Below are 14,218 nucleotides of genomic sequence, written 5' to 3'. Positions count from 1 at the left end.
TACTCTAAGCTGCCTGCTGCCAAACCCGCAGTGTTTACCATAATCTGGGTGGCTTGCAAACCCAGATGTCAGACTTCCCGTCCCAGAGATTCTCAACTCGCTCACCCCCAACTCCTATTTGGCCTCCGCAAGAAGGAGAGAGAAGGCTGCAAGCAGGAGGAGCGTGCACAGGGCAGCCTCACCCCTCCTCTCTCCCCACCCCAAAGGCAGGAATTTCTGGGATGGGCAGATGGTCCACCCCCTCTTCCTCCCTCCCGCTCCAAGCCGGAGTGGGTAGGGCGGGGAAAACCTCCTAGACTTTTCCGCCTTCCAGCCCATAACCCCGAGTGTCCGTACGCTGTGGCGACAGGGGTGACGGTGACGGAGTGGATCTCCGGGACGCAGGGGTGGCGAGGCCTGGGGGAGGGGAGGAGCGCGGAGGAGGCTACGGTCCCACCTCCCCCACCGCAGGGCCAGGCGCAGTGTCCGGCGAGCCCAGTGGTTAGCGATGCCGCTGCTGTCGCTGCTGCCACCGCTGCTGCCGCTGCTCCTGGTGGTGCCGGCAGGCTCCGCCGAGGGCGCGGCGGTGGCACTCACCCCCGAGCGGCTTCTCGAGTGGCAGGGTGAGTGTCCCCCGGCCCAGAGGGACCAGATGGGCACGTCGGGGGTGGGGGTGGGCAAGAGGAGGAAGAGGCGAAGCTGGGGCGGGCGAGGGCGGCCGGGATTATACGGTGGCCCGCGTCTCTGCCGTCCGGAGAAAGCCCTGCGAACGGGCTAGTCCTGCACCGGGACAGGCCCTGCACCCGCTCCCCCGCCCCGCTTCCTCCAGGCTTCAGTCGGGGGCGCGGCGTGGGGCGGGGCCTCGGCTCGCAGGCGGTTTGACTCGGCTGCAGTCGGGGACAAGCTGCGCGTAGGAGGGGAGGAGATGTTTCGAACGTAAACTTTCCTAGAGCGGTGTATTTGGGAGGACCATATCTGGGATAAATGATGGCAAAAAGATGTCCCATTTTGTCCCCTCCCAAAGCAAGCGCTCTGGGTGTACGCTGCCACCTGCGGAGTGGCCCCAAGCCTGGCTTCTCCGCTGTGCCCCTTCGGGAAAGAAAACAATCTTCTCTGTTAACGCCTCTCAGACCAGATGGGGAAGAGGAGCCCCTGTGGCCCCAATGAACTTGTGAGCTGGAGCAAGTTACCCTCTTTGCTCTTCAGTTTCTCCCCTTTGAAAAATGGGGCCTGTGACAGACATAGGACCACTGAGGGCAAAACGTGATCCTTTGCAAGGCACACGGCAGGCCAGCGAGTGGAGCGTTCCTGCGGAGTTACCACTGCCATATACACGTGTACCCGGGATCAATTGATCAAACATTTATTGAGCACCTACTGTACATAAGATTCATAAAGGGTTATGGACAGAGACAGAAAGAGAGATCCCCGCTTTCGTAAATAACTGTATGGGCTGCCTCTGAGGCAAAGGAGCCAGCGTGCAAAAAGTGCAAGCCCATGTGTGAAGGGAGGAAAGAGGTTGGGAGAAGCTAAATAAACCAGGAGAAGCCTCCAGGCAGCCTCCATACTCTCAGCCTTTGGGGATAAGCTTGGACAGGAGTAAAACATGTCACCAATGTCTGTGTTTATTTTTTTCCCCTCTCAACATATTATGTATACATTTTGGAGGTAATCTTCTCTGGACTGTACTCTCTAGCATTCCTAGGAGGCTTTACCAGGGACAGGTTGAGCAATTCTTATTCTAAAGTGGCCGAAGTTCAGAGGCCTCTTACCTCCTTCATCAGTTCAATAAAAATGCTCCTGCAGACGCGCCTGTGACCCCATGGGGTGATCCATCTCCTCTAACAGTCGCTGTGCCACGCTTATTTCTTTATATTTTAAAATGTGGGTCTTGCCTGAGCACTAACTGTCCATCTAGAACAGGGCAGCAGCCGGGAGGACAGAAGCTGGAACCTAGCCGCACAGAGAGAATGCGCTGGTGATCCTCTGAGCCAGGATTAGCACTGATGGGGGCTAATCCCTTCTATATGTAGCAGATCCAAATCCCGGCTGAGATAGTTTCTAATCAATGCCTTCTTTTTGATAGTCAAGGACACTATGAAGTTAGAATCATCCACTACCTCCTGTCCACTCCAGGTGACAGTTTGCAAATCTGAAGGCATTTGACATAGTTGGCATAGAGATTCTTCAGATGTGAAAATGCTGCTCCTAATTTCTGAAGAGCACAGAGACTGTGTGACATTGACTGCTCCAGTCCTCACACAGGCTCCCCTCCTTGACTCCAAGCACTCACATCAGTGGAATTTCAAGTATAATCTAGATGGGTTTAAAATCAGTTTTTTCCTGTTTGTCCAAAGATGGAAAAACAAAATCTGAGCGTTAGAAGGGACCTGAGACATTGTCTAGTCCAGCCATCCATTTTTCAGATGTAGAAGCTGAAATACAGCAGTGTTTTTTAGCTGTGTTTGGGTGCCTACGTTTGCCACTGTGTTCACTGGACTACACTGACTTACTCTTAGCCATGATTGGCATCCCCAGAGCAACCAGGAGAAAATATGCACCTATGTCAGTTTCACATCCACTAATAAGGAATAGGTAGTAATACAAGGCAGATTATACATATAGTGTTTATCATCTGAAAATTTCTTTGATATGTGTTACTGATTGATCTCTTATTTATTATAAGCATCCCAGCCTTGAGAGGCAGATGATGGATAGTATTGTGCTGACTTTTCAGTCATTTACCAATAACTTTGTATTAAAAAATCAGTAGATGCAGTGTCATATAGTAGTTAAGTTCATGGGTCCTGGAACCAGATTGTCTGGGTTCAAACCCTGGCTCTACCATTTACCAGCTGTGTGACCTTGGGCAGGTTTCTTAAGCTCTCTGTGCCTCAGTTTCCTCATATATAAAAATGGAACTAATAATAGTACTTACCCAAGTATTGTCCTTTTGTTTCAGTATCACCACAGTGCCCTCTTCCTCTGGCCAGTCCAGACCATTTTGACGTGTTGACAGTCCTGTAACAATTACTTCCCTGTGCACAGCACTGTACTTGGCATGTCTGCAGCCTCTCTCCTATCTCTAGTTGCTATAGCAAGGGACCTCATTGTGGTTCTGAAATCTGAGCCCTTCATTCTAGCAAGTGCTAAAACTTGATAATTTCATTCAAGTACCCCAGATACTGGGAGGGTAGAGGGGAGATCAAAGAAGGGGACAGGGCATGCTGGGGAAAAGTGGGCATAGTCTCTGTGGAGGTTGTTAAAGGAAATGAACTGGGGGCAAGTAAAAGAATTTTGAAGCGACGTTGAGGGCTGAAAATTATAAATGTGAAATGGCCCCAATCAACATAGTAAGAGAGCTTCCCCTACAGCACTCAGCTTCCCAGCAGCAGGAGTGGAGGGAGCCCACTGCTGTGTCAGTCCTCAGAGACGGTCAAGGTAGGCTCTTTTGAATGGCCAATGACCAAGAGAAGTGAGGGTGAAAGTAAGGAGATGAGAGAGATGGCAGAACAGGAAGGGTAGTGATTATACAATGGAAATAATGAATTTTGGAGGTGGGTCCATTCTCAGTAGTGACCAGGTCCAAGGTATTGCTGCAGAAGTGGTCACTAAAGCGAGAACAAGTGAAAGAAGGTCCTCGGAGCAGAGGGGGTCAAGGAACCGCACGTCCAGAGCAGTACAGACATATACGTCTGAAACAAAAGTTTCATTAAAAAACACCCTTACCTGGGCTTTGCTGGTGGCGCAGTGGTTGAGAGTCCGCCTGCCGATGCAGGGGACACAGGTTCGTGCCCCGGTCTGGGAGGATCCCACATGCCGCGGAGCGGCTAGGCCCGTGAGCCATGGCTGCTGAGCCTGCGCGTCCGGAGCCTGTGCTCTGCAACGGGAGAGGACACAACAGTGAGAGGCCTGCGTACTGCAAAAAAAAAAAAACACCCTTACCTGATATGATGTGCTGCTACTTTTCTACTCTGTTCTACTCTATTTTGCTTTGTAATGTTCCACTCTATCTTGATTTCATGATGCATTAATGGGCCACAGCCTGCACTGAAGAAAACACTGGGCCCGAGTGTTGGGAGTTAAAGGCCTTGGGGTGGGGAGGCCAATGGAGTGTTTGCTGGAGTCACATAGTGAATGTAAGGAGGAGGTTCATGGCGGTGCGCTCGGTATGGAGCAATGAAGAGAGGGTGCCACAAAGGAGAGGTTTCTGAAAGAGGGTGGTGAGAGCCACCCCCTGGAGGCAGCTGTGGGAAGGAGTCGTGACCCTGAGATTTTCCCCTTAGCTCCCATTTCTAATACAAAGGTCAAAATGCCCCTCACCGCAGCCAGCTGGGTGCTATTAGTGCATACCCTTCCTTCACAGGTGAAGGCAGGTTGAGTAACTTGCACCTACAGGAACTTGTAGAGTAGGGATGTGAACCGGATCGACAAGCACTAATGCAGAGGACCCCTGTATAGCCTTGCGACCTGATAAAATAGCTCATTCTTATCCCGCTGTTTGCTGGGAGCATGTGACTTGATTCTGTGACAGGAGGAACAGGAGGCCAGCCTCTTGCTCTCTTCAACTCCTCCTTTTCTAAACCTGTGCTTCCACATGTAGGAGTAAATATTTTCACAAAGCTGAAATGTGCAAAGCCACTGATTTTTTTCTAGGCAATTTTTATATCCCTGGGCAATGAGCCATTCTCCTAATCTGGGGATTTGGAATTTAAGTAAAAGCATGATCAGCTCCTGGTTTAGCTGCCCTGCCTGGCCGTCAATCACTCCAACCCTCAGACTCTGTTTCTTCCATCTCCGTTCATCATCTTTCAGAAACTCTTCCACTTTATACTTTTCTCATCCCATTTTCTCTGACTGGCTTCTTTCCTCATGAGCCTTTGAGAGTCAGCATAGACTTCCAATTTTTCTGGTCCTTTTTACTCTTTCTCATTAGCTCCTAACCTCTTTTCCTATTATTGGTTGTCACAGTAACTGATACTACACCATGTGGGTTCCACGCCAATTACCAGAAAGGTTGAGCCACACAGAGTTTCGTTGTCCCCTCAGCTTCCCTTCCTTGAGCTAAGAATTTGCTTATTTATATCAGGGTTTCTGAAGAAACAATTCTTTGTTCTGCCTCTTCTGAACTCATCCCTATGTGATGAATCTTCATATGATCTATCAAAGTAATGTATTTGAGACATTTATAGACCTTTGTCTCCATCTTCTTTTAGAAATTATCCTTGAAAGCCTTTTAGGAGATGTTCCAAAACAAAGCTAGGAACATAAATTATATTTTTTAATTGATCAGAGTGAAAAGAAATATTACAGTTCATAAAAGAAACAAACACAAGAACACCTTATACACACTACAGTAAGTCACTTAGGGTAGAATATTTTATAAAGTCACTCAAGAAAAATGGAGGAATTTTATGAGAATTCCTATAAACTGGGTTCTGTGATACAGAGCTAAACAAAATAGACAAGAGTTTTCTGCTTTCATGCGGGGCCACATGACTTTCTAATTGACTATACTTTCCAGACTACTACAGTTCCCAAAAAATATGCTAATGAAAAAATTTCATTATTTCTGGCTTTTTGCATCACGCTCTTGAGAACTTTCTTTTTCGGTTATGAAAATATAAACAGGAAATTCAAAGTAATTATTTAACTATAAGCATTGTTGTCTTATTTCGCTGCTATTTTTCACTACCCACGTCCAAAGTTAAGATCTGTTTTTCTCTTACTAACACTTATAAAGGGGTCGTAGTGACTGAGGTAGTCCTTATCAGGATCCTATGAGGACAGCACTATAATTAATTAAGCCCATTGTGAAGATGGAGAAACTAAGGCAGATACTCTCAACCTCAAGCAGTTCTGCCCTAAAAGAAGTGCTCTGTGGTTTGCCAAGGTCTTTTTTCCACAGTGCTAGCCTTGGCCAGTTAACAGGGCAGTCTTTATGGGCGTGTGAACAGAACTGTCTCGTAGGGCTCCATGCTCAGCAGGGCCTTGCCCTTGGGGTTGAATGCTCTGTGGTTTGGGGTCTTGGATTTCTTAGTAATTTTTATTTCTGAATTTGTGCTTTGGGTGTGAAATCCTGTGGGACAATGGAGCACAGACCAAGAAATTAAAGCCTCCAGTAAATCTCAGTCCTTCCTCACGTCACCTCCCCATTTTCCTTGGGTGGGTTTTCAGCCTCTCTCTCCATACTCCTGTGCTCCGCCCGCCCACCATGGCAACCAGGTTGCCTTGGGGCTGGGAAACTGGAGGCCCAGGGCCTGGGAGTAGACGGCCAGTGGTATCTGGGGGCAGGACAAGGCTGCTGTCCCCACCGGGTTGGCAGCACCATTGCATGTTCCGTGGGGACTGAGTGGAGACCTATCACCTGTCCCCAGTCCAGGTACTAAGTGTGTTCCCAGAGCTTTCTACCACGGAGGTTGCAACCCCTCACAGGCCCACGGGAAGTGAAGATTGACTGGACTTCCCTGTCCCCTCCAGGGCCCTACATTTTCATTTTACTCTGGACTCTGTGAATTACATAGCTAAGTAAGAAGCATGAGACTGTATGAGTTGAATTATGTCCCCCTCAAAATTAAGATGTTGAATTCATAACCCCCCAAATACCTCAGAATAGGCCTCATTTGGAGATAGGGTCTTTTCAGCTGTAATCAAATTACAATGAGGTGATTAGGGTGGGCCCTAATTTAATATGACTGATGTCCACCTAAGAAGGGAAAATTTGGACACAGAAATATGCATAGAGAGTAGATGATATGAAGAGACACAAGGAGAAGACAGCCATCTACAAGCCAAGGAAAGAGGCCTGGAACAGATCCTTCCCTCACAGGCCTCCAAGGAGCCAACCCAGCCGACACCTTGATTTTTGACTTGTAACCTCCAGATCTGTGAGATAACAAATTTCTGTTTAAGCCACTCAGTTTGTGGTACTTTGTGATGGCAGCCTTAGCAAACAAGTACAAGGACTAACAATATATCTACCATTAAGAGTTGGATTTGGTTGTGTTTTCTTTTTCTTTCTTTCTTTTTTAAAAATATTTATTTATTTATTTGGCTGCACCGGGTCTTAGTTGCGGCATGCTGGATCTTCATTGCCATGTGCAGGAGTTTCATTTGTGGCATGCAGGCTCTTAGTTGCGGCATACGGGATCTAGTTCCCTGACCAGGGATAGAACCTGGGCGCCCTGCATTGGGAGTGCAGAGTCTTAACCACTGGACCACCAGGGAAGTCTCTTGGTTGTGTTTTCACTTCTGTCTCCCACTTAAGTAAATACATATTTTTCTTAAGTGAATATATTCTCAAAGCAGATAAGATGGATAGCTCAGTGTAAACACTTTTGCTTTCAATAACGTCACATCATTTCCAGGGTTGTTTGGTTGTTGGCTGAGTTCTTTTCTACTTTTGTTTGTTTTGGTGACCCAGTCGTTGAATCATATCCCCCAGGGCTTCCACATGAAGGCATGTTGAGGGAAGTTTAACAATGTTCTGTCTTATTGTTTCTTGCCATAACATGGTCTTCTGTAGCAAGACTCCCTGGTGACTGAGATGGTATATTTTCAGCACAGCCTATAAAATGTTAACAGAGCCGCTGTGAATAATGAGTTTAACACCAGCAATGTCTGAATGTCTGTTAGATACTTTCCAGTTAAATAAAGACAAAAATGATGGAGGAATAGACTAAAAGCTAAAAGGAGGAAAAATGTTTTCAACTCAGTTTAAAAATTCACAGGTAAGATACAGAGACACAGCGAAGAACTTTGAAAGAGAGAAGATTTTCTGCAGAGGTCAGAAGATTTACTGCTAAATGTGATGGACGAAGGGGGAGGCGGGAAGGGAATGAGAGTGGCAGAGTGGCGAGAACAGTCTGGAAGGGTTAATCTACTTCACACAGGGCTTGGTGACAGGCAATTTGAATCCTGACAAAACTGGAGCCCGGTGGAGCAGATTAAGCCGGGTTTCATTTTTCCTGCGTGTGAGAAAGAGTATTGTATACCTCGTGGAACTTGGAGTGACGATTTGGGGAGATTAGAAAGAAAAGGGAAGAGAACATGTAAAAAGATTTAGCAAGAGGGGTCCCACGGGCCTGTGGAGGTGGCGATTATCCAGGTTCAGAAGCTGCAGGAGAATAAAGAAGGCTCAAAGTCAAGGACAATGCTAGGGCAGGGAAAGAGAAGAAGTTCTGAGACAGGACAAGGGGATATTTTAAAACATACTTAACTTTTTAGTTGATTATAGAAATCAATTGATAGCAAGCCATGGGCTTGGTTAAGTGCTGTCAGATTGTCAAGAGATAAACACCAAATCTCAGATGATCTGGGATAAAAATGCACGTATTCATGCAGAGATGGCCAAGGAGGGGAGAGCACACTTTTCCCTTTGCTCTGTCCTTTCAGGTACAGTGCACATGCTGCATGCTGCAAACGTCAGAGATTCCTTGCTTATTGGTTTGGAAAGTCATATTAAGAATCCAGCTTCTCTGCATCGTTCAGCCATGAAGGGGACTTGATTCAGCCCCACACAGCATCCCTTCCTGCTACAGAGTAATCTAAGTCAGGAAAACAATGCAATCTGAATCTGAGTCACTGGACAGGACAAACCTGAATTTGTGTAGCTGGAAAAGGTCGATACATCTCAAGAGAGAAGCTGCTCAACTTTAGATTGGTTTCAGGGCAGAGATGCCCTCCCCATACTTCCTGGACCCTTTCCATGCCGAAACTGAGATACTGTCAGAAGAGCAAGGAACTGGACAGATTCAAGACATGATCTGGGGAAGGAAATGCACGAGCCCAGCACCAGCTGTGTGGGTAGATGGAGAAGAGGTTTAAACCCAGGGGAATGGAGTAGGAGATTGAAATTGGGGTGCAGTTGGCAAGCTGTGGGCTTCCTTTAGGAAGCTTGTCTTAAACATTGCACTTGACGTGAACCGTGCATTTGAGCTTTTCCTTCCAGTTCCCATAACATGGAAGGGCCCAGAGGCCGGTTTATACGTCGATTGGATTAGGTGCCACCATCATGGTGTTATTTATTAAACACCAGAAAACCCTTTGCTTGCCTAAAATCCACCATAAAAAGAGGATTTCTTTAGGAGTTGTTTCATTGTTTGTTTCAAGTGTTGTTTTTTTTTTTAATCAAAAGAATATACATCTCATCAAGGCTTAACATTTCAAATCGTATCTTATTTACATAACACTTCATACCTCAGCCAGTTCTAAGAGGAGCTGTTTAAAGTATAAGGGGACACTAAAAGGCGGGTGGAAGTGATCAGAAGGGGTGCCGAGCATGAAGTGGAAGGGCCTCAAGAGGAACTTCCTGCAGGGACCCCCACTTGGCACTCTTCCAACTCTAATCTTAGCCCCAGGCTTTAGACTCCAACCTCATGGTATTATAGGGATTGGCCGGCATCTGACAAGAGTATCAGATTCCTGAAGCCAGAAAGCAAGTCATCGCAACTAACTTTTCCAGAATCCTCCCATTCTATCGATCACCAAATCCTGTCATTTCTTCCCTCCTTGAATTCTCTCTCTAGTGACTAGAGTCTAACCATTCCCTTCCTTTCTCATCGCCACCAGTTGAACTGACACCTCTGTCTCTCTTGCCGGATCAAAGCAATAGCCTTCAGACTGTTCTCCATTCTGCACGTGGGCTGTCTCATCCCAGCTAAGTGAGAACTCCTCCAGGGCAGGAACTTGGACATTTGTCTCATACCTCTACTCTCCTAAAACCATGCTGGGAACACAAAAATGCTCAATAAATGTTTTTATCGAATGATTTACCACCCTGATTCATCTTCCACACCACAGCCTCAGTCATGCCTTCTCTTGTTCCAAAAATTCCCCTTATCTGAATAATATACAAAGTTTTCAATAAAATTTAAGCTCTTCATAAAATGGCCCCAAACCACCTCTTTCCAACTTTATATTCTACAACCACCAAACACTTTTAGATAGTGAGGCTCCTGTCACCCTAGAGCTAATTAGTTTCATCACCTCTGAGCTTTGATGACTTTTGCTCTGTCCACAGTGCCCCCTGGCCCAGCCCTTCACCTCTCTGTCTATACCTCCTGCACTACCTGGACTCTCCCTCTGTAATGAGGACAGGCACCCATGCTGGTCTAGTTCACCCATGTACCTCCATGGGCAACAAATATTAGGTCCCTATCAAATGTTTGTTGAATGAAAGTGTGTGTGTGTGTGTGTGTTCTTGTGAGAGAGTGATTGATTGGTTGATTTCTCTGATCTTCTAGGCCAAAGTGACCCCTTCTAACTCCTGCCTTCCACCTTATTGTGCTTATACCTCTTACGTCAATATGTATTTTGGCATTAAGTTATAGTTCTTCCTGTACACTTCATGATGTACTCCCAGGGAGAACATCAGTTCCTTGAGGGCAAACACTATGGCACATATATCCTTCTATCTGCAGGGCTCCTAACACACCACCATATTAGGTGCTCAATTAATGTTTGTTTGAAATTTCAAGTCTCCCACTTCAAATTATTTGGCAACAATCTACAGCAGCTCATTTTCTGCTTTCTAGGTTATAAATGAATGGATGTAAATAGAGTTAGACCTATATGGTTTTCACTAAGTATATCGATATAAAACTTCTAAGAAAAAAATGGATTTGGAAAAAAAATGTATAAGAATGATTCAGTTAAATGAGCTTTACAGTCCCATCCAGCGCTGAAGTTCATGGTTCTGGGTATATGGGTAGGTAGTCTCCTGTGCTATGTCCATGTTCCTTCCAGTGCTCTTCTGCTGTCTCCTCCCCGGAAGATGGGCCAGTACGTGCACACACACACACACACGCACACACACACACTCTCCACCTAGAAAGGTCTGATGACACTGAGGCGCCATGTCCACCTCACACATGACATCACTTGAAGATCCAGTGAAGTGTTTTAAATTCTGGTCTATTTTCTTTTTCTTATCTTTCATCACTTGTTTTTAAGGGCTTATTTTAAGTGCAGTTACAATGTTTTCTTTGGAACTGATGGAACTCCCTTCTTTTCGTTAACTAGGAGACTTCCCATGATTCCAGAACGAATAGATATAGTTTTAAAGAACAGATATTTAGATAAATGATTCCTCTATCTCTGGTACCCTACACAGTGCCTTCCACATAGTCAGTAACCAGTGAATGCTTGTTCAATGAATGAATAAATAAATAAATGAATAAAGAAATTCTCCTTGCATTCCTTAGAAATACATGTCATCTTGTGAGGCCAAAGTGTGGATCTAAAATGATCTTGTCTCGAAAGGAACTCAGAAGTAGAAAGGAGAGCCCCTATCTTCTATGGATTTTCTTTTATTTTTTAAGGATGAAAATTAGTTTATAATTCTAGTAAATCAATCCTTTTTCTCCTCCTAAACTTACAATTATGAAGGGAAGTATAATAGCATTTTACTGCAAAGAGATTTAGTAATTCTGGCAGTACTTCATTAATCACTTAATCAGTGTTCAAGCAGAACTGATGTCCTTGACATATATAATCAATCTTGATTCCTCCACATTTGATCTTCATCCTTTTTGAAATCTGTCTACAGACACTAAGGATTGGTGGCTTATTTTCATATTATGTTTTTGTTAGAGATGACTCATATACACATATAATGATAATCCGAATATTGATACCTATATTGGGTTTCCTCATAGTCTATTTGAAAACGGTTGTTTTCTCTTCAGTGAATTTATGGAGATTAATGGTGCTAGGTGCAGATTCTATTATAGCTTAATGGGAAAATGGGATTGGGCCTTTTTTTAGCTTAGTGTGACATATTATTCTTTTGGTGATGGCATGTTTATTGTTATTGGTAAGCTACAGCTACTTGTTTATGAGACATTCTGAGGAACTTTTCCAAAGCCACATCCTACAGGCAGCTGGGCTTAGAAATATGATAGCACCCTAAAATTGAGCAGCAGGGAATTAAGTTTGTCTAATATCTTCTGCTTTGGAAAGGTGTTTTTATGACCAGTGGTAGAACTACAAAAGCTCTGATTCTACCACTCCTTTTCTCTTAACACTTAATAATTTGGACATTTTAAAACATTATTTATTCACCTCAAATTTCAGTGATTTATAATTTCCATGTCCATTTACTTACAGACCACTCATTTACCCATCCATACACTGCTGGTCCACATCAAGCATTTCTGTCTTTCTTGTAAGAGAGCTGCAGTATAGACTTTACAGGTTGACAGTGTGGAAGATGAATAGATGAAGACTCAATTCATAATCACACATGTATTTGAACAAATGAGACAAAGATTTTGTCACCTGGTTATCTGAGGCATATTTTTCCTCCATGACAGGCGATAGCATGGTATGTCTGGACTGCTTAAAACTAAAAAGTCTACACCTACTATGTGCTGCAGAACCGAAAGTAAAAATGAGCTTTTGTGCTAATGCTACAAGTCTTTGGGGGTATGCGCAAATTACTACTCTACAGGTGTTCAACCAGGCCTACGGATGGATCTGCAGACTAAGAATCAGGAAGCCAGAAAGATGGTAATGACCAAAATGACAACAACTCACGTTTACTGAGGTCTTCCCAGGCCATGGTAGCGCGTGTTGCGCTTTGCAAGGGTTATTTAATGGAATACCCTTCACAGCCCTATGAGGTGAGTATCATACATATTCCTAGGCAAGGCTCACAGAGATCAAGAGATTTGCCCAAAGTTACAAGTCTGGTCTGTGGTGGATCTGCCTGATTCCAGAGCTCTCAACCACCAGCCAGGTAGTCTACCCACCTATCTTAGGTGTATGAACTGAGGCCCAGAGGGCTATGGTACAGCCAGTGAGTTGCAGAGCTGGATATATTTGAACATGTATATTAGATGGAAGCTAAACTACAGAACAATTATAGTAAACTAATTATCCTTTAGTGAAAAATTAATGGGACTCTGGGCTAGCCAGAAAGTTATTAGTAGATTACAAGAGAAATTAAGGTTAACATTCTACCCAGGCATGAAAAGGTGAATAGGAGAGCTGGAGAGAAGGTTAATAATTATCAGAGTCCACACTGCATTGGCGAGAGGTAGATTTGATCTTGAATGACTATACTAATAACCACACAGACATGGGCTTCATTAGGAAAACAAATTTCCTGATCTAAATGAAATCTCCCTAAAACGGTTCATTCTCTGCCCCCTGCCCCCACTCCTTTCTCTTTTGTTCTGATGTATGGTGATGGAAGCAATTTTCTGACAACTATTTCAGCTCCTCAAATATATGGTTATAAATAAGGTTATCAATTATTACATGAAGTATAGCTTCCATTAATACATTGACAATCTTTTCTCAACAGTGTCTTAAGTGATTTCGGTTATTGTAAATCAGTTCTTCTTGGCCTGAGCAACTTTAGAAAAACAAAAAGAACTTTAACCGAAATGAAACATTCCAGTGCATGAGGACGCTCATTCTGCAGTGTTCCCAATCTCTAGAAGGCTCTGCCTGTTTCCACCATGCACCTGCCACCACACATGCCTGGCCCTAAATCACAGCCGTTTTAAGGGAACCTGCTAATGTCCCTTTAGATTTTTGAAGAATGGACAGGAAGTAAGATGTGAGAGCAGAGCCTAGTGAATAGGAGAACAAAAGAGCTCTTGGACCTGACCAGACAGTCTGAGCTGAGTAACCCAGCAACCATGAGCCTAAGTAAGCAGCAGCTGCCAGCGTGTTTAATCAACATCAAACATTTACTGAACTTCCACGATGTGCTCAGGACACTCTGAACTTGGACAAAAGAAATCAGACATGATTTCCACCTTCAAAAAACCTGTGGGAGGACATGTTCATAACGGTTGTGTAATAGATGACTTCCAGGCCAGGAACTTGAGGTAAAGTCAGGTAGTGGGAAGGTAGATACCACTAAGCCCTGGCTGGGCCCTGCCAGCTTTTCCACAGGAAACTCACCCAAATTTCTTCTTCTGGCTCCCGAAGACTAGAGGCTCAGGGGCATATCACAAAATGCCTACTTCCTCCACATTCCCACGTGGCCTGTGTGGTTTCAATCTTGTCACAGTGCTCTTGAAACCTCTCATGTACCTAGGTGAGGGGCCTCACCTAGTGTCCTGGACATCTGTCTGCTGTAGCCCAATAAGGATGCTCCCAGGAAGAGGCCATTCCCAGAGCGTATGTCCCCATCCTTCTACACCTGATGGACCCAGCACAGAAAACACATGTGGAGAAGCATTTTTTTCTCACCAGCATTGCATCTTATATCAAGACACAAAGC

At 44.8% G+C, this 14,218-nt stretch overlaps 1 protein-coding gene across 1 annotated transcript in view; it reads left to right on the top strand.

Moving 5' to 3' along the window:
- The first annotated feature begins 233 nt into the window (after positions 1-233).
- PLA2R1 (phospholipase A2 receptor 1) overlaps positions 234-14,218 on the top strand; it is a 121,267-nt gene continuing 107,282 nt past the window's right edge. The window contains exon 1 of the mRNA XM_060107317.1: positions 234-602. Within this exon, the coding sequence (XP_059963300.1) occupies positions 488-602 (115 nt within the window). The 5' untranslated portion in view covers positions 234-487. The remainder of the gene's footprint in view (positions 603-14,218) is intronic.

Source organism: Mesoplodon densirostris, chromosome 8 (assembly GCF_025265405.1).
Source record: "Mesoplodon densirostris isolate mMesDen1 chromosome 8, mMesDen1 primary haplotype, whole genome shotgun sequence".
Taxonomy (NCBI): Eukaryota; Metazoa; Chordata; class Mammalia; order Artiodactyla; family Ziphiidae; genus Mesoplodon; species Mesoplodon densirostris.
The sequence above is the reverse complement of the archived record's forward strand: the minus strand, read 5'-3'. Positions and strand labels throughout refer to the sequence as shown.